The following is a 17449-nucleotide window of genomic DNA, read 5'->3' as shown; positions in this document are numbered from 1 at the left end:
TCTTAATCTGTGTGCGTGAGTGTGTATTTCTGTTATTTGGTATAGATCTGTATATATGCAAGGAAAGAAAATTTAAAATTTATCAACTTTATCCTAGTATTAGAGCTCATTCCATCCGTGTGAATTTGCTTTTGATTTTATGTTCCCTCAGTATCTGTTATTAAATGCAGCTTGAGGCACTAACTAGGGCCAGTCTGTGGCAGCATTTGTTGGTTCAGACATGGCTGCATTCCATCAATGTGGGTTCTACAGCACCCATAACACTTTATTTTATTATAAAGGCAGGCATTACTATATGAAAATTGCTACGTTCAAGGCTTAGCTGACTTCTTTGGCCGTGGCAGGTCCATTTTCCATGCAAGTGCGCCAAATCGATGGTGAGTACTTCATTTTTTGGATCAAAATTAATTATAATCATGGATATAATTTTGTTGTTTCAAATTAATGAGGACCTGCAGAGCTGTGAGGTTTATGGCATTGGTAATGCGTACATAGGAAGAGCAAAGGGTGCCTATTCCAGGGTGGTTTTCGTGAAGGCCTATCTTTCCAAGACCATTTCACCTCAGGGCTGGACTTATTGGAGCTGTGCTGGCGACTGACAGTAAGAAATTTCCTTTTGCTTAAGCATTCATCTATAAATATGAGCCTTGATTAATATCATTTCTTGTGTTCAAGATTTGCATGCTGATATTCTTTATGTAATCTATTAATCTGATGTAAATAAATTAATGCTTGCTTCATGAATTATAACAGAAGTCTTAAACAGGCAGAAGACGAGTGCCATGGACCAGGAGCCGATTCTGAAAACCACGCCCCTTGGTCGAAACAACTTACTGAAGAAGAAGCTAGAAGTTTCATGTCCGTTGATTTCATTACTGGCAAAGAATGGCTCCCAGCTTGGCAGAATTAGATTGTTGGCGATTAGTAACACAGATGCCCCTGTAATAATACTGTTGATTCCAGAGCTGGCATTCTCCAGTCTAGTGAACTTGCATGTAATACGTTGTCAGTATCGTGGGGAATCTACGTACCCAAATCTCTAGCTAGGTTTTTCATAACTACTTCAGCCTCTAGGTCTACACTTCCCTGAATCAGGCGACGTCCTTGATTTGCTGTGCCAAGTCACTTGAAAGAAGCTAATTTTATAATGATGCATTTCAACCTTTCCGGTATATGTTCAGATTCGCTTTTCTAGCTTCTTGTTTGTAATTTCGATTCTACTTCCAAGAGAATGTCCGCTTGCATAAAGTGATGCGGATAATTTCAATTTCTTCCTCTTGTAAAGGATTGAATGTGTGTGTGTGTGTGAGAAAATGATGCAAGATAATACAAACTTTATTTATTCGTTCGTGCTAAGATCTTCATTACAAGGTCACAACATGATAAAACTATTGATACATAATACGATTGCAAATATCCCATGCACAAGCATGACGTTACAATCTCGCTTAATTTAGGAATTAATGCCCGCCACCAAAACCTCCTCCCCCACCTTTGCCTCCTCCAAATCCACCGCCACCTCCGGCTCCTCCACCAAATCCTCCTCCTGCACCACCACCACCTCCGGCTCCACCTCCAATGCCTCCACCACCACCCTTGCCACCTCCAAAGCCACCACCGGCTCCACCTCCTGCACCCCCACCGACACCAACACCTCCTCCGGTACCACCTCCGAAGCCACCACCAGAGCCCCCACCTACACCACCACCAATGCCCCCGCCTTTGCCACCTCCAATACCTCCGCCGCCACCCTTGCCTCCTCCTAAGCCACCGCCAGCACCACCCCCAATGCCCCCGCCTTTGCCACCTCCAATACCTCCGCCGCCACCCTTGCCTCCTCCTAAGCCACCGCCAGCACCACCCCCAATGCCCCCGCCTTTTCCACCTCCAATACCTCCGCCGCCACCCTTGCCTCCTCCAAAGCCACCGCCAGCACCACCCCCAATGCCCCCGCCTTTGCCACCTCCAATACCTCCACCGCCACCCTTGCCTCCTCCTAAGCCACCGCCTGCACCACCACCTCCTCCAACACCGCCACCTATTCCTCCACCTTTTCCTCCTCCGAGGCCACCACCAGAACCCCCACCTACACCACCCCCAATGCCGCCGCCTTTGCCACCTCCAATACCTCCACCACCACCAGCACCACCCCCAATGCCTCCACCTTTGCCACCTCCAATGCCTCCACCTTTGCCACCTCCAATACCTCCACCGCCACCCTTGCCTCCTCCGAAACCACCGCCTGCACCACCTCCTCCTCCAACACCGCCACCTATTCCTCCACCTTTTCCTCCTCCGAGGCCACCACCAGAACCCCCACCTACACCACCCCCAATGCCCCCGCCTTTGCCACCTCCAATACCTCCACCCTTGCCTCCTCCGAAGCCACCGCCAGCACCACCCCCTCCTCCAACACCGCCACCTATTCCTCCACCTTTGCCTCCTCCAAGGCCACCACCACCACCAAAGCCTCCACCTCCTCCAGCACCACCTCCTAAGCCATCTTTTTCTATTTTTCTACACTCTGCTAACCCTAACACTAGCACAAACACCACAGCTAAAACGCCAACATATTTGCTCGAAAATCTCCCCATCTTTCAAATTTCTCTAGAGGAGGAGGGAATGTTTTGCTTGGTTATGAGAAGATCATCAGTAGGGCGAGCTTATTTATACTGAAGACCAGCTAATAGTAAAGCATTAAAGACGCAGTTTGATTAAATCAAGATTTATTTCTTTCTATCAATATATCTGCATTATACACGGACTCTATGGATTGTTGTTTTAACGAAATGGCGCAGCAAAAATTCAACTCTCTTTCAGCATGGCACTTATTGGCCGGTGAGCTCATTAAGATGCTGTCCTTAGCTCTCAACTACTCACCCATTGTGCAAGTACCTCTCTCTTTCACTCACCGCCCCTTCTATCTCCACACGCGCGCTCGCGCACAACGAAAGACGAAGATTAGGATTCGTATAGCAATAAACCACGGAATAATTCTGCTCCAGAGGAGATACATACATATATATATATATAAGGCCCACGCTATTAATTGAGGAGGCGCGTGAACAATTATGGAATCAAGAATTTTTTCTATCTTTGGCTGTAAAATAAATATTCACAAATTATTTTTCAAGATTAATTATTAATTTATATATATATATATATATATATATTAAATTAATAATAAAATTTCAATCCAAATAAATAATATAAAATATAAAAAAATAAAATTCAAAGTACTTGAAATTTTTAAAAATAATATTCATATTATAAAATTTTTTATGATAAATCACATTAATCTAATAATATTATAGATGAGATATCAAATCATGTATCTGTTATTAATTAAAATTTTCAAGATGAAATGTTTTAGCAAACTTGTAAATAATATCAACTTTAAATGATTTAAAGTTGTTTTTAAATTTTAAAACAAAGCAAACTACATGAATTTTATTATCCCATCACTTAATTTAAAATTTCATTTTTTCAAATGATAATCTATTATTGAGTTAAATATATCATGATGATAATATTGATAAACTATCACTGATCCTTATTAGTGACATAAATAACCTATAACTTTTTTATACTAAGTATTCATACGTAATATGTTAATCTTATATTGTGTGAAAATATAGTGCACGTGTGCAAGGAAAATGTCAAATTTGATATCTTTTAAAGTTAAAGCAATGTTTTAGTAGTTGATATAAGATCCATTGCATTTAAGTTATTAAAAGATTTTTGCTTAAAAATCAACAAATTAAATTAATTATTCTCGTTATTTTATGCATCAAATATAAGAAAAATATAAAATAAAAGGATTTCATCACAATTAAATAACCACCAACTTCTCTACATATAAAGTTAGAAGATCCTTTTAGAACTATACTTTTAAATATAAGTCACCATATATATCTATTAAAATGTAAATAGAATGAAAAAGAGAGCTTCACCGAGTAGTTTCACTTCAATGTAAATTACTGATTTAATTAGCTCATCTGATATTTTTACATTTTGTTGTAGCTGAAACTCTAATTTGCAAAGGCATGTGAATTTGGTTGTCTTGCGACTAATTAGTTGTTTGTGTTTAGAATTTATGTGTTTTTTAGCAAAGGAAAATGAGAGTTTTTTTTTATTGAGTTTTGGGTTATTGAAAAGTTAATATGATTGTCTCATGACTAATTACTAAAAATCAAGATAGGTGGGTTATTAAATTTTTTATAATTTATTTTTTTACTTAGATTAAAGCCTTTTCGTATGACCTCTCAATAGCTAAATCTAGTCATAAATTGTCTAGATAAATATACAAACCTCTTTCGCATGTATGTCACATGTTGAGATATTATGGTTGAATTATTATTAGTGATTGATTATTTGTATTTTTTTTTTGACAATTAAAATACACAATTATTATTTATTTATTTGTTGTTTGTTGAGTCTATCTTAATAATGGGTCTGACATTATTATTAGATTCAAGTTATTTGAATCTAGTATAATTATTTAATCGAATTTGTTTGGATTATATATGATTTTCAGACTTAAGAGATTTATAAAAAAAATTATATTTTTTATATTAAAAAAATATTAACCAGCGGGACAATATGCTATTATGCGTGGCTTCTTTAATTTCTTTTAATTAGAGCTATTAGGGTAAATTAACATATATAGATGGTAAAATATACACATCCTCGATCTAACTTCTCTCATTCTGGTTTCGATCACGCAAGTTGAGGTCGTAAGATTGCATTCCCTCGTGGATTTTTATAGTTCTAGATTCGATGGCTTGGACCTTTGACATGACCGTGCATGGATGTAATCTTGATTTTGGAAGGGCACGGACTAACTGGCCTAGGAATAAATCATAATAGAATGACTAGTTAATTGGTTGGAAAATGATATAAAATTTATCTACAACTGGTGTGGATCCGAACTCGATCTCTTCATTTAAAAAAAAAAATTGTTCAAAGATTACATACAGCATGACCATCAAGATATAAAGAGAGTGTATGATTTGGGAGTGTTTTAAAATGCAGATGTTTTTTTTTTAAAAAAATTTTAAAAATAAATTAAAATAATATTTTTTATTTTTTTAAAAAAAATCAATATTAGTATATTAAAATAATTTTAAAAAATTAAAACTCTTTTAAAATATAAAAACTTATACTATTTATGACATTGCTGACTTTTTACTAAAAAATGTCAGTTTGCTTAAAAATGTCAGATAACGCCGCGGCAAATAGGCTGTGGTGAGGGTCCTTTCCATGCTCGTTTTGGCTAGGCGAAAACCCAGCCATAATTTTTCAAACTTCATTTAAATAACCAGTACTACCGACAGTACAGGGCTGTTTAAAAAAAATATATTAAAAAAACAACCGACTTGCCAGTATTTTCTATATAGCCAGCTGGACTGGGTCCCCGGCCGACCAGCCCCTCCCCCACGGACGTGTACCCTCCTCCCCGGTGATTATCTTCTTCCAGCTGGTTTCTTCTTTGTGGCTACTATGATCTTTAAAGCTACGACTATACCGGGAACCAAATTATGATCAAGTCCTTTAACTATACTTCGAAATACTTGTGAATAGATTAAGAGTACTGTTTATGCACTTGACATGCACAATGGTGACGAGAGTCCGAATAAAAGAGATTGTCTAATTCAAAAACTCATGAGATATTAATAGTAATTTTATGTTTTCTCGACATGTGTTTTTGAGAAAAAATTATTTAAATTTAAAACCTGTCTGAAATCTCTGTTACTGTACACTTAATTTTTAATTGAATTAGAAATGACAAGGATAAAGGTTTGATTATGAAGATTCTGATACTTGTCAACTAATTATCTCGGTCAAGGGAATAAGTTTTTAAATGAGATATTGAAAATGGTTTAATATTATTTTATAGCAATTTGAATGATTATCAAACCTCAACTGCCTCTTGAATTGAAGATTTTATTTTTAATTAAAATTTAATCATTCATTATGCACGAGTATCTTCACTGAAAATCCATGACATGATGAATGATCAAGAAAACTAACTCGTAACTGGGGAGTCAATATATTTATTTTTTACTAAATATACGGTTCAATGGTACCCTTTAATAAATCTTTTGGCGCGGACCGCCACGTGGTGCACATCTAGGTAACTCTTTCATGTGGGCTTGGATGTATAAATACTCACCTCGATTTCTTCTGTGCTCCGTGGTCAACAGAGGGCTTCCTGCAGCCCATGTAATTACAGTGCGAATATGGGTAAAAGTATGATTTATTGAGGTATGAATTTAGCCCATGTAATTCTATTTATTTACATCTTCGTCATTAATTTTTGTCTTCATATTTCAGTTGTTAATATGGCAAAAGGTTGGCTTTGGTCCTTGGTGTTTATGAAGGAGTTCAATTTGGCCCCTGATCATATAACAAAACACAACACAGCAATTAAAAAAAAAAATTGAAGGGGAAGGGAAAACCAATGCTTGTGTAGCTCAAATTACTATTTACCATGACAGTTTAATTATCAATTTGCTATTCCTGGAAAAAACACAAATGTCTTGCTGATAGGAATATTTTGGTATTTTCATGCTATATACTAGTTATTAGAGGATTAACTAAAAGTATTTATTTTTTATAATTTTTAAATCATGATAAAATATCTCAACTATCTTTAAAGTCATTCTTTTTAAATAAAGATAAGGATATCTTTGTCTTTTGATTTTTTTACGAGATAAAATAACAACTTTACCTTAAAAATAAAAACATGTGTCTATATGGTTTTTGGTATTTCCACCATGTTTTTTTTACTAGATTTATGAAGGGTGATTTGATTTTTTAATGTAGATTAAATGTTGTTTTAGTTTGAAAAAATTATAGGCGTACAAAAGATGCCCACATACTCCAAGGGTCACTTGCAACATTTCTATAAAGCAAAAAATTCCATTTTCATTGTGCCAATGAAGCAATATCATATCTCCATCTTATTATTGATGGTGTTGAGGCGATTTGTTATTATAGGACCTTGCCTTGTCTTTTATTTTTTTTTCTTTTTTTTCTGTAAATCACATATTAATTTTTTTTATTATTGATATTTTAACTTTAATAATTATTTCTTTGATTTAGAATTTTTAATCTTTGTTGTTTTGTTAAGGTTTTATTTGCTGTCAATTTAAACTCTGGTTCTAAATTATCATATATTTTTTTTTAATTTGATTTTTATTTTTTTATGCTGGGTCTTTTATAAAATTTTTATTGGTTTTCAATTTCACAACTTAATCCAGATTTATGGTGTATTATATTTTTTCAATTTTATCGTTATTTTTTTTATTTTTTTATCATCCTGTTATAATTATTTTTCTTTTCAATGTCACCCTCTAACAAAATACTTGTAGTTGCCCTCTATTTTTTTTTTATCTTTACTCTTTTAGTTACTATTTCTTTATTTTTGATCTTTTTGCGTGTTTTATTTCTTTATTTCATTTTTCCATGTTTTATTTATTGATGATTGTGGTTTTTTCATATATGGTGCTTTCAATCTAACAACCTAAGTCACGATTTTAAAAAGTTAATGGAGGCTAATATTTTTTTTATTTTTTTCGATTTCATCATTCAACATGTTTTTTTTTAAATAAATTTGCAATTTTTTTTTATTTTGTTTATATTAGATCATCTCAACCTCATGACCTAAAATACGATTCTAGTAAGTGATCTTAGACTGGTTTAATTTTTATCACTTGGATTACATATCCATCGTGACAATCTTAATTTATTCGGGCTCTTATTTGTTCTTTTTTATCTAATCTTGTTATTTTATATTTAATTGACTAAAAATTAGACTATATTATTTTTTTACTATTGGAAAAAGGTTTGTTTTTCAAGATATGATGACTTTTTTTTATCAATTTATTATTATTGTTTATTTTTTTATCACATGGTTTAAATAAAAACATCTTAATTAACTAATCATGATGTTAACCCAAGTCATAAAATTTTATTCTTGCTTTAAAATATGTATATCTATTTTTTTTTTTCACAGAATAATAATGTCTAGTTCCATAACATAACTTTTTATTTATTTATTATCAATATTACTAATATCATTACTAACATCAAATAAAAAATCTTAATCCTCAAGACATGAATGATAGCCCAAGCATACTCATCACAAACAAAAATAATAATAAAAAAAAACAACTCCATATTCAACAGCCTCCAATCGATAGAATATTGAAGGAGTGCGGTAGGTTTTTTTTTTTTTAAATGTATTTTCAAATACAATTAATTTAAAAATATTAAATTGATATATTTTTACCTAAGTTGAGGTAAAAAGTAAAATTAAAAATATCGTTTTAATATATTAAAAAAAAATCTCTTTTAAAAAACACCAAATTACGGGGCTGGAAGGTGGTCGGGTCAGGTGAGGGCTACTTTAGTCCTTTCTTAACTTTAACCTCCTCCCTATTCGAGAATAGAAAAACAAACAGCCCTGGGGTGAGGCAATCTAGGGTTTCAGTATCTAAAAAAATTAAGTAGAAGAAAGCAAAAGCTTGAAAATTGAAAAAATGGAAGGTGGGGACGAAGGAGGAATAGATAGAGTAGTCGATTCGAAAGATTTACAGCAACAAAGCAAAGCACTTGATAAACTCACTGACCGTGTTGAAGATCGCCAACTTGATTCCACCCGTGTTCAGGAAGCTATGGCTTCCATTGCTTCTTCTGCTGAAGCTGATGCTAATGCTATGAGATTGAGGTACCCGATTTTATTTTATTGTAACTGTAGACTTAATATCTTGATTATTGGAGAATTGAATAGTCGATGGTCTTATTAAGAGACTTTGCCTGTACGTGGATTAGTTCTTTTCTTGATCGACTGAGAATATTCTGTAGTAATTTGAAGCTAAGTTTCATTTTATTCGGGGGAGGGGGTTTGGCGAAATAATTTAGAGCAGTAGCTTGTTCTTAAGTTATTATTAAATCAAATGTTCTGGACTTGCTCACCACAAATGGATGTGTTTTACTGAACGTGACATGATTTATGATATTTTCATAATAATATAAACAGATTATTTTAGCCGAGTCGGGTTTCTTAATGATGCTCAGCCCTGGTTTAATTTTAGTCAGGTGGATACGATGTGTTAATGCTTTGTTTTGAAGTTAAAATGAGAGTTACAGAGTAATCAAAAGGATACGGGGAAAGAGAACTCTTAGGCATGTCAATCTTTAAGGGGTATTTCTTAGCAAATATTTTGAAGACTTTGTCTTGAAAGACTGAAACTTCAAGGGTTCATCATAGTTTGATGACATCGGAGACCATCCTGTGATGTACTGGTTTGTGCATTACGTTGAACATATCAGTATCCAATATGCATGTGTTTTGAGTTCCTGTATAGGATAAATACTTCCACGTAGCATTTGTTCAACAACATTTATTTATTCTTTTTAGTCATTTCGTTTACACATAGATGTGAGTCTTTTTTCTCCCTCTGAGCTGGTATCTCAGAGATCTCGATCGCAGAATTCTGTGCCTTGCTCAGAAGTTCACTCATGCAATATTTCGTATGTAAAGCAGTAGGCACTGCAGCATAACTATTTTCTTGGAAATTTTTTCCCATCTTTTTGTATATCTTCATTTTTATTGGGCTGTTGCCTATTGAATGTCCTTTTCTTTTCAATTAAACATTATTCTTGTTCTGCTTGGCAGGGAGAAAGAACTGGCTGCTGTGAAGATCAACGCAGCTGATGTTGACATAATAGCAAATGAATTAGAGGTTACTTTCCTAGTATTTTTCCATTTGCATAAACAGATTTCAATTTGCAGCTGCCAGTGGCTTATAGCATTTTTCTTTCATGTCGACACCAGTTGGACAAGAAGGTAGCAGAGAGAACCTTACGAGAGCACAAAGGCGATGCTGTTGCTGCTATTCGACATCTTCTTCACTAGAAACACATTGGGAACGCCGGGGGTTTAAAATTTTCTGAGAACGGGCTACATGAAGAATTCTTTTTGAAGGCCAACGTGGCATTTAATTTTCTTTTTTTGCCTTTCCATTTGCATAAAATGTTTGGAGTTGATGGTCTCTGTAAACATGCTTGCTATGCTTTTCAAAAACTGTATCTAGGAAATCAGCGATTCCCTGCTATATAGATTTATATCCTTGCCTCCTGTGAGCAGTAATCCACAATGCTACCTGAAGATGTTTTAAATTGAAAATGCATGGTTTTAGTATAAAAATATCAAAACCAATTAAAAGCATCTTGAAAAAGCATTTTTTGACGCACTGAAACTCATCAAGTAGCCTGCCATCTCGGTAAACGATTTTTACCATCGGAGGCTTGGCAAAGCGTGTTTGTAGTGTAGCCGCAAATGGGGCAAAGCATCTTCTGTATTTTTAACTGGCTTTGCTCCCCCATTTTATCACTGCAAATAAGATTGTTCGCTTCCCTTGATGAGTACTTTTTTTTTCCGCTCTCTCCTCAAACACTAGTCAAACCAAGTTTAACAGAACCTCAACCAGAAGAGCATCAATGGGTACACGCCAACTTAGATCAAACCATCTTATACAAATAAAAAATAAAAGATAAAAAGAAACCTTAGATTAATTCATGCAAGCTGAGTGCTTGCTTCTAGAATTGCCCGAATGGCAGAGATAGAAATGCAAAAATTAGGCGCAACAAAATCCATCACTTTAAAACATGCATGTTGAGAAAAATTACCAAGGAAAGACAGTTACCTGATCTCACTCCTATTTGATCAATTGAAAACTGTGTTTTCCGACAACTTTCTAAGTGGTCCTAAGCATCTCTCACATTGAAATTACTAATGGGCTTGCATGAATCCAACCAACACAATTCCAATCACACGGCACCACTGATGGATGTCGAAGATTTTAATCATGTTTGTAAATAAACAAGCATCCAACCCACCAATCACCATAAAAAATCAGGCAGCTCACAAGGATGTCAACTACCCTCTCCTCTTCCTTTCCTTTTCTCTGTCTATCTGGCGCAAGCTCTTCCAAGCCAATACCACATGCCTTTAGTGGCAATCCAAGGGCTATCCTAGTAAACATTCTCTTCACCAGCACTTGGGGGTAGACACGAGCCTTTTGGAAAGCAAAGTCAGTCCAATCTGTGGCCATGCTAATGAGACAAGCATATGAATCTGACCTACAGTTCCTTCTGTGTGTTATCTCCAGCTGCAGAACGGGCTGCCTGGAATTGAATGGCATATTGTCTCTGAAGATCTCTGAGCTTTTCCAGCAATTCCTGGAAAGTTGGACGGCACTGCGGATCACTGGTTTAGACAAAGTTATGAATTTAACCATTAGAAAGTTTTGACAATTGGGAATATAGATAATTGAGAACTGTAAAAAAGGGTGGCAAGACAAATAATTTCGCTTTCCAGAACAACCACGTCTTAATCAATACATAAGACCAAACATAAATATTCTATAATATATTCACCATCAAAATGAAATCCACAAGACAACATCAGATAACTTCCAACCATAATTGAAAATCTCCACAGCCCAAGTCAAACAAGACAACCATCATAATTTTATAATCATAAGCATTTCATACATATCTACTAGCCAACCCATTAAATCCTAGTTTGACCACTGGGTGTTGGTTACATGCATCCTCCATTTAGCTCTACCCAGGGTATTAATTCATTCACCTACATTTATGCTGACGTGTAGTTCCAAAAAGATAATACATTCATGATGATACAGGACAAACATAAGACTGTGGGCTAAAATATGAAATAGAAAGAAAAAAGAAATAAGAATCGACAACTAGGATTAAAACTTTGAACCCTCATTATTTTATAACCAGAAATTGTTGAGCATTTGTATGTCAATTAATTTAAAGTCATGGAAGTCTAATAACCACCCTAACCAATCATAGAAGCACCTCCAGCAAGGGTAAATTTGCTTAACTCTTAAAGCCCTTCTTTTAGAATCAAGTGGAAGAAAATAAGCACCTGTGCCAGCAACTTCCAATTATAGAAGCCCACTGTGGATCCACATCTTTTGGAATCTCGAGCTGTTGGTTCATGAACCCTACAGCTCCAATCACCTGCAAGTACACAAAACAAACTATAGTTATCATGTGCAGTGCTATGTTAGCATTATTTATTATTTTCCGAATTGAAAATTTGAAAAGGCTCTGCCTGAACATCCAGATCAGGTGCTGGCAGCAATGTATTCTACTGTTCAAGCACTCAACGACTGTATATTAGCATACACAACAGTTTAGTCTTTGCTTTCCTAAGAGAGATATCCTCAGAAATTTTCAAGTGAGAACAATACCTGCATTGAGTTGAGATTATCCCAAGGAATCTTCTCAGTGGCAAGCTCCCAGAGTATCACTCCATAGCTGTATACATCAGACCTAAAGGAAACCAAACAGCAGAAAAGAAATCAATTTCAAGCTTAGGGTGGTCCCAGAATACACTTCAATCAGAAGTTTCAAAGTTTAGTGTTTTCCCAGCCCAAAGGGTAGAACATACTTTTCATCAGAGGCTTCATTACGGAGAACTTCGGGTGCCATCCATTGAGGCTACAACAACAAAATAAAGGTAGTAGAGTGAGAATTTGACCTTAAATTTTTAAGCAGCCCAATCATAACAATTACAGAATGACTACTTTGATAAGATAAAGTAACAAAACTTGTAGTACCGTTCCCTTCCCAGTCTTTGTTGTCAAATAAGTTTCATGCTTTAGACGTGATAAACCAAAATCTCCAACCTGGTCAAATATAATTATATTTTCACCTCAATGGAAAAGAAGAAGAAGAAGATATCCAAGATGTATCAACCTGAAGTTAAATAGAAAACCAAACAAATTGCATGAGAAAATACCAATAATTAATGACAAACCTTTACAGTCCAGTTCTTGTCAACTAAGAGATTTGAAGACTTCAGATCACGATGAATGATAGGTGGGTTGTAATGATGAAGATAGTTCATACCTCGAGCCTGTAGAGGATTCAAACAATAAAATAAAGGATAAGATACACTTCATTATTAAAATCAATCAGAAGACCTCCAGAACCCCAAACAAATGCAAAAACCATAGAGATCCTCAACAAGAAAACAAGACAGTCATTGCACAATTTTGGTCCCAACGAGGTGGGATCATAGAAGGAACAATTCAGAGACATCGTCAACCTTCAGCATTCCTTACAGCCCCAAGAGTTTTAGCACTACAAGAAGCAATAATTCCTAACAGGAAGAATATTCATAAAAAATTCACCACTCACTATATCCAATGCCATATGAGCGCGCCGTCTCCAATCTAGTTTGGTTGTGTTCCTCTGCAGTAAGCGGAACAAACTTCCACTGCATCAACAGGAAATAAAACAGTTACTGAAAAGTATATTATCTTCTGTTTCAGGAATTTACAAGTTAATTTCAATCATATGACACCCTACACAAATCATGTGCCATTTTTTAGTTGGCACTCTGAAAAGTAATAAAACTGAAAGCTCATCCCTCATAGTTGCTGAGATGGAGTTCAAAATTACCGTGGGAGGAACTCTGTAACAATGCAGAGACGCTGAGGTGAAGTCACAGCACCCATGAAGAGCAAAACATTCGGATGCCGGAGTCTCTTGATGAGAGATACCTTCATGAATGAAAAGAAAAGGGGCATTGATATTATATTAAAACAGGGAAGGGGAGCATCCTTCATTATATAACAATGCAAGATATGATGTATTCCCAAATCTGAATCCCAAAATTACCCTATCCTTCAAGCAAGACCTAGCATTGTTACAACCCAACATGCACAAACCTCATCCACAAAAGCTGGTTTTTCTTGCTTTTTCATTCTTTTTTTGTGAGCTCCGTGCACAAACCTCATTCACAATAGCTAGTTTTTCTTGCTTTTTCATGTTTTTTTTGTGAGCTCCGTGCACAAACCTCAACCTCTACCACATCCCCTAAACACGCTTTAAAATAGTTGAAATCAAGATTTGACAATACCAGTAACCATAATACAGCTTTAAGCAAAGCCACCAAGAAAATCTCGTATTGCTCATATGTGTCCAACTAAGGCTAGTATAGTCCAGTTGACCAGCATTTTGATTCTTAGTATCTTAATGTACATATTTACAGACTTCAAAGCCTTCAGTTAAATGACATCACTTGTCTACACCAACCCAAGCATTGATATTCATTGCAGACAATAAGATCTTCTAAAGAAACGACCTTTAATAAAAAAAAAAAGAAGTTAATATGACAATGATTGCAAGGTTGTTGGCAATTTTAAGACAATGGAAATCATGTACACACGAACCAGTTTGTAGCAGGTAAAAAAAAAAAAAAAAGGAAATGGAATTGGTTAAAATGGAGCATGCATAGCAAGATGCTTGGAAACATGCTAGAAACATCCCAATTTGAAATGCATTTAAATGGCAAGAAACTGTAACTATGATTCTGTTGGGCTAACAAGGAAGCAAGAAACTGTAACTAAGATTTTGTTGAGATAACTGGAATCCCACCTCTTGTTTAAATGCAAGTATAACATCATCTGAATACTCTTGCTTGGAGAATACTTTGACAGCAACATCCTGAAACAAAATGAGTTTTGCTCAACCAAGGATATATAAAATATCATCACCACAAAGTTCATTTTGCTTCTTTTCCTCATTCCACTCAATGCGAAACACTATTAAAGCTTCATAGAGATCCTAGCTCACAAGGCAGCATCTTATATTCTGTAAGAATAAGAAAGCAGAGTCATGCATACACTAAATGCACATAACATCCCATTTATGTGGTTTATGTAAGACATATCAATGTCATAGACATATATGCTTACAAAGTTCAGACTAGACAATTTTAACTTGAGTTTGCTTCTGTTTATATTATCAATAATGAACAGAAATGAAAGCCTTAGATTAGGATAGATGGCAGGCACAATGCTGTATCTTATCTCAAGTATCTGAATTCATATACATGTGATTATGCGTCATTGAGAATAAACATGTTTCAAAGGAAAAGAGAAAGAGAACATACTGATCCGTACCACAGGGCATGATATACAGTTCCACAAGAACCTGCAGGAATATAAAGTAAAAGTGGTAAAGTGAGAATGCAAATGAAGTGTAGTCAAGCAAAACATCCCAGCTTAAAGATCAAAGCTAAAGAAGCATTATGACAGTTCACTGTTATTTGTCACTAGGCATTCAATAAGGATGCAAAAAAATTCAAATTCAGGAAAGATTATTTACAGACGAGCAGCTCAACCAAAGGACATTTTTGAGTCGATACACTAGAAGGACACTTTTCAATTTAAAGATAATTACCTTGCCCAATTTGCTCTCCAATAGTCAAGTCTTCCCATAATATTTCATAATCCAAGCAATCAGTGTCTGGGTCCACCTTATTCACAGTACTGCTGGTACTTCCACAACTACTGGCACTGCTTGTGCTGTTAACATTAATTGAAGAAGACCAGGACCCAGAGGCCTCATTATTGGCAGGCCGATTACTTTCACTGACATGGCTTTCAGATTTTGCACCGGAAGAGGGACTTCTCTGATGAAATGTTTCACTCTCTTGATCATTTTGCAACCAAGACCACCCAAAACGTGTAGTCCTTGCTTCTGAGCCTTCCTTTTCATTCCCTTTCCAGGGCCATGACAGCCCTTTCTTACCAATCCATGCTTCTGCCTTTGAGGTAAAGATCTTGTGAATTGAAGGCTTTCCTTCACTCTCATCACCAGATTCTCTGCATGATTGTGCTGGGGACCTGTCATCAAGATGGGAAAATACACCAAAAGGAGATGGATGTACATCTCCTCTTGGCGTACTAGCTCCACTAGAATTTGCATCCTCCCGATGGTCAGATAGAGCTGCATCTGAGTACCCATGGTCAGAATAGTGACTGTCCCCACTCCCTCCTTCACGATCCATGCTGTTATCTCCCGGCCGGATTTTAGACTTGACTTTGTTGCTCACCTTGGATGCCTGTTTTGGTGATTCTAACAATCAAGACAGGCAACGCTGTATAGTTAAATACATAAGAACACAAAAAAACTAATAGACTGACCAAATTTGATATTTTTGACGCTACTGCTGCTTGCAAGGGCTGTTGAGAATCAAGACCAAGTTTGCTCATGACGATATTCCTGGGCGAACTATAGCTTGACTCTGTTTCCAAGTTCCTCGAATCCAACAATGCAACCCCCACTCCTTGAAAAGGTTGTGAATCACTCGATACGCAAATAATCCCAACCAAAGCACCATCATCATCGTACAAAGGAGTATTAGTAGCAACAACTGTAAACCTCTCCGCCATTTTATTCTTAACCGGAAAATTCCCTGTCCATTTCTCCCCCATACTAACTCGTTGAACAATACCATTTGCCACTGCATAATCCCGAGGATCAATTAGCAGCTCAATAGCATCCTGACCAAGAGCTTCTGCAGCTGAATAACCATAAAGGTTCTCGGCTGTTCGGTTCCTGCACAATCATAACAATACACCTAAACCCCATAAATCAATGCCTTCAATTTCCGCATAAACTAGAAAAACCTAGCAAAAAAAAAAAAAATCACGCGAAACTCGTTCAAAAGCACAAATTTATATTAAAACTCAGATTAAAAGGGATTATCATCTAATACCAATCAAATTCAAAAATAGGAATCACAATTTCCACTGTCAACCACCAACATATCTACAGTTACAACAACACCCAAAGTTCGAACCAAAAGAAACACACCACACACACAAACAACAACCCCGAATGAAAAAGATGTGAAACGAAAATGCAAAAGAAGAAAGAAATCTTTAAGAAACATAACAAACTTACCAGTAAATAATACGACCTGAATGATCAAAAATATGAACAGACTGTCCCACGGACTGCAATATATTCAAATATTGTTTATCAGTAAACTTCACAGAAGAAGGTCCTCCTCTATTACCATCTGCTCCTTCTCCACCACCATTACTGTGACCATCTCTAACATTATTACTATTCAAACTTCTACTTTCTCTCTGTAAAGGCGATGAATGTCTAAATGAAGCAGAACCCTTCTTCCAAGCAGCCTCAAAACTCGACCCGGTTGCCCCACCAGCAACCCGATTCCTGGGACCAGACCTCTGTGGAGATATAGAATGGGACCTTTGTTGGGTTGGTTTGGGATCGGTAGTAGTAGAGGAAAGCTTGAGCTTTGACATTTGTTGTTGAAGATGATGGTGTCCCGCTTCAAGTTGTTGGATTTTTTTTAGGAGCTCTTCTGCTTGTGGTGCTGTGCTTTCCATTTTCTTGGCTTCTCAATAAATCAGTTCATTAAAATCTTTCCTTCTTCCTTCCTATCTCTGACTTGCCTGTCTTGATTTCTTAAAGAAGAGGATTTTTGATGGGTCAAGAAGCTCTTTTCGTTTTTTTTTTTTTTCTCTCTCTCTGCTTTATATATATATATATATATATATATATATATATTAGGCTT

General features: G+C 35.9%; 3 protein-coding genes across 9 annotated transcripts; 1 reads left to right on the top strand and 2 right to left on the bottom strand.

Annotated features, from left to right (window-relative positions):
• Window positions 1–1317: 1317 nt before the first annotated feature.
• On the bottom strand, window positions 1318–2683 carry LOC105115346 (glycine-rich cell wall structural protein-like). 7 transcript variants are annotated; one of them, XM_011012205.1, is made up of 2 exons: window positions 1973–2683; window positions 1318–1894 (listed from the first exon to the last, which is right to left on the bottom strand). In XM_011012205.1, exons 1-2 carry the CDS (start codon window positions 2592–2594, stop codon window positions 1461–1463), a joined length of 1056 nt encoding a protein of 351 aa, XP_011010507.1. In that variant the 5' UTR covers window positions 2595–2683; the 3' UTR covers window positions 1318–1460. The 7 variants fall into 7 exon arrangements, with proteins under 7 accessions (XP_011010507.1, XP_011010525.1, XP_011010517.1 ...); XM_011012223.1 differs by having other exon boundaries at window positions 1318–1816; XM_011012215.1 differs by having other exon boundaries at window positions 1318–2008; window positions 2141–2683.
• A 5741-nt stretch (window positions 2684–8424) lies between these two features.
• LOC105115337 (huntingtin-interacting protein K-like) lies at window positions 8425–10145 on the top strand. Its single transcript, XM_011012190.1, has 3 exons — window positions 8425–8734; window positions 9686–9752; window positions 9845–10145. Exons 1-3 carry the CDS (start codon window positions 8547–8549, stop codon window positions 9923–9925), a joined length of 336 nt encoding a protein of 111 aa, XP_011010492.1. The 5' UTR covers window positions 8425–8546; the 3' UTR covers window positions 9926–10145.
• A 416-nt stretch (window positions 10146–10561) lies between these two features.
• On the bottom strand, window positions 10562–17415 carry LOC105115327 (dual specificity protein kinase splA-like). The gene is made up of 13 exons (XM_011012178.1): window positions 16807–17415; window positions 16044–16458; window positions 15298–15961; window positions 15008–15048; window positions 14491–14559; window positions 13513–13613; window positions 13249–13327; window positions 12866–12964; window positions 12666–12734; window positions 12497–12546; window positions 12297–12378; window positions 11969–12063; window positions 10562–11278 (listed from the first exon to the last, which is right to left on the bottom strand). Exons 1-13 carry the CDS (start codon window positions 17259–17261, stop codon window positions 11152–11154), a joined length of 2346 nt encoding a protein of 781 aa, XP_011010480.1. The 5' UTR covers window positions 17262–17415; the 3' UTR covers window positions 10562–11151.
• Between the last annotated feature and the right edge of the window lie 34 nt (window positions 17416–17449).

Source organism: Populus euphratica, unplaced genomic scaffold (assembly GCF_000495115.2).
Source record: "Populus euphratica unplaced genomic scaffold, PopEup_1.0 scaffold5.1, whole genome shotgun sequence".
Lineage (NCBI taxonomy): Eukaryota > Viridiplantae > Streptophyta > Magnoliopsida > Malpighiales > Salicaceae > Populus > Populus euphratica.
Note: the sequence above shows the minus strand (reverse complement) of the source record. Positions and strands in the feature narration are given on the sequence as shown.

Excerpts from the sequence above, each read along its gene's own strand:
- LOC105115346 (XM_011012205.1), bottom strand. The coding sequence starts at position 2,594 with ATGGGGAGATTTTCGAGCAAATATGTTGGCGTTTTAGCTGTGGTGTTT. Across the intron at positions 1,895-1,972 it reads AGGCAAGGGTGGCGGTGGAG|GTATTGGAGGTGGAAAAGGC; the intron begins GTATTGGAGGTG and ends GTGGCGGCGGAG.
- LOC105115337 (XM_011012190.1), top strand. The coding sequence starts at position 8,547 with ATGGAAGGTGGGGACGAAGGAGGAATAGATAGAGTAGTCGATTCGAAA. Across the intron at positions 8,735-9,685 it reads GCTAATGCTATGAGATTGAG|GGAGAAAGAACTGGCTGCTG; the intron begins GTACCCGATTTT and ends TCTGCTTGGCAG. Across the intron at positions 9,753-9,844 it reads TAATAGCAAATGAATTAGAG|TTGGACAAGAAGGTAGCAGA; the intron begins GTTACTTTCCTA and ends TGTCGACACCAG.
- LOC105115327 (XM_011012178.1), bottom strand. The coding sequence starts at position 17,261 with ATGGAAAGCACAGCACCACAAGCAGAAGAGCTCCTAAAAAAAATCCAA. Across the intron at positions 15,962-16,043 it reads CGTCAAAAATATCAAATTTG|GCATCCAAGGTGAGCAACAA; the intron begins GTCAGTCTATTA and ends TCACCAAAACAG. Across the intron at positions 12,965-13,248 it reads CTCATATGGCATTGGATATA|GCTCGAGGTATGAACTATCT; the intron begins GTGAGTGGTGAA and ends AATCCTCTACAG.